This window comes from Phytophthora parasitica (genome assembly GCF_000247585.1).
Source record: "Phytophthora parasitica INRA-310 unplaced genomic scaffold supercont2.95, whole genome shotgun sequence".
Classification (NCBI taxonomy): domain Eukaryota; phylum Oomycota; class Peronosporomycetes; order Peronosporales; family Peronosporaceae; genus Phytophthora; species Phytophthora nicotianae.
This window is the reverse complement of record NW_008649081.1, coordinates 151,521-153,397: the sequence shown is the minus strand read 5'-3', so window position 1 is coordinate 153,397 and position 1,877 is coordinate 151,521. Positions and strand designations below refer to the sequence as shown.

At 53.6% G+C, this 1,877-nt stretch overlaps 1 protein-coding gene across 1 annotated transcript; it reads right to left on the bottom strand.

Moving 5' to 3' along the window:
- Nucleotides 1-191: 191 nt before the first annotated feature.
- PPTG_18790 (hypothetical protein) lies at nucleotides 192-1,721 on the bottom strand. The gene is made up of 2 exons (XM_008917184.1): nucleotides 1,423-1,721; nucleotides 192-1,357 (listed from the first exon to the last, which is right to left on the bottom strand). Exons 1-2 carry the CDS (start codon nucleotides 1,714-1,716, stop codon nucleotides 281-283), a joined length of 1,371 nt encoding a protein of 456 aa, XP_008915432.1. The 5' UTR covers nucleotides 1,717-1,721; the 3' UTR covers nucleotides 192-280.
- Nucleotides 1,722-1,877: the final 156 nt, after the last annotated feature.

Here is a 1,877-nt window from a genome sequence, read left to right as displayed (position 1 = left end):
AGGACTTCGTGGACACTTGCAACCTCGAAGCCATCTTCGAGACGACAGATATTCGCAAGAAAAAGAAGTTCGCGAGGCGAACAAGCAGCGGGAACTGGTTGGCCGATCGCCCCACAGCACGAGACAGAGCGCTGTATCAACGTGACATGGGCTACGATCGGTGAGTGAAGGTACGAGTGAAGGAGGCTACGTGGTTGTTTGGTCAAGTTATAATAGTATTTACGAGTTGCCACAGTTTACTCAAACAGTCCAGCGCTGAGGAGCTGATCTGTGCTGACGTTTACGCTGCTTTTAAGGTTGATACGTTACAGGAGTTGCCGAGAGCTGGTCGCTTCTCCTTCTTGAGACTGGGAGCAGAGAAGGCAGCTTCGACAACTTTACGACATGCGGATGCCGCTATGTCTCCCTTGAGATTCGCGTTCCGAGAGAAATACTCGTCACCGGACGCGAAGCTGCTGGAACGACGAGGTCGCGTGTGCATGGACGAGAAGAGAGAGCCCGACACTCCTGTCGATGAGGAGCTACTGAACGATCCACTCGGCCCTCGAGTATCTGACACAGCTGAAGCGAAGATCTTGAAGTCTCCCGACGCGTAGATACGTAAGATGGTCTCTTCTTGTGCTAATAGATCCATGACGTGGTCCGCCAGGTTTTCCAGAGTCACTTCCATCTTGGACGCGCCAGCAGAAGTACGCGCACGAGTGTCCAGCGCCACAATACAACCGAGTGCTGGACCAGCAGTCTCACGAACATCGAACAGTGGAGAAGCTCCGAAAAACTGAAACGTAGAGGGATCGGAGCTCGAAGTTGACGGCAAATTAGCGGGATCGGGGACAGTGAAGGCAGTTTGAGTGCTTAATGCGCGACTGCAGATGGAGAGGAACGTGGGGTCGTGGAGAACACGAGGATGGAGACCTTTGTGTGCGATGACCCAGAGATGGTGGTCCTGGACGAGCACGATGGCGCCTCCGACACATTCAAGATAGTCGACAAGCAACGAGCAGACCGAGTGGAGCTTCTGGTTACGATACTGACTGACGACAACGTCGAACTCACGAGTGCTTTGAGGCGGGGAGGGGGTGGGTGTGATCGACCAGGAAAAGGAACATGGAGACGCAGTAGAAGGCGACGGAGTGCAGTCACTCATGGCCATGGTTGCGAGAGAATCTGCTGATCTGCTTACGTGGAGTCTGGGGCCTTGGACGTCTCCTGGGAACGGCCAGTTGATATCTCCGACAAGTGTAGGCTTGGTATTCTTCTGGACACAACGAGCACATGTGTACGCCAAGTCGACACCTTGTTCCGGAACGTCCACCAAGCAGAAACCAAGACACCGACGACAACAAACGTCTCCACACTGCAAGGAAATACGAGAAATTAAGCGATGGGGGCTGGAAGATGAAGAGAGAATTGCCAACTTACGGCTCGGCAGTGGTGTTTCCAGCGGAGAAGTCCGAACTTTTTGGCGCAGATCCCGCATCGCAGCACGTGGTCGTCCTTCCTCCATGCGGATAACGGAACTCCAGGCATCACTTTGGGGCCTGATCGAGCCGACTGCGCACAACTGTACAGCGCTGGGAACGAGAGCGGAAGGCTATCGGCCATGTGAATGGAACGAGACGTCGGGATAATTGAGAAGTGGCAAAAGCAGCGGGCCGTTGCCATCCGACGCTCAACAGTCGACGGTATCGCCACTTCCACATGGACTTCCTGCATGCGCGTCTTCTAAAATCGGTCGTAGCATGGATGCGTTGATCATCCAACGGCCCGGCCGTTTAGTAATATTCTGCGCACGGATCGTTTCAAGTATCAATGAAGTAGTCACTGTTTCAAGTCCAGCACGACGTTCTACATTGCTGCGATAAGACTGGGAAATA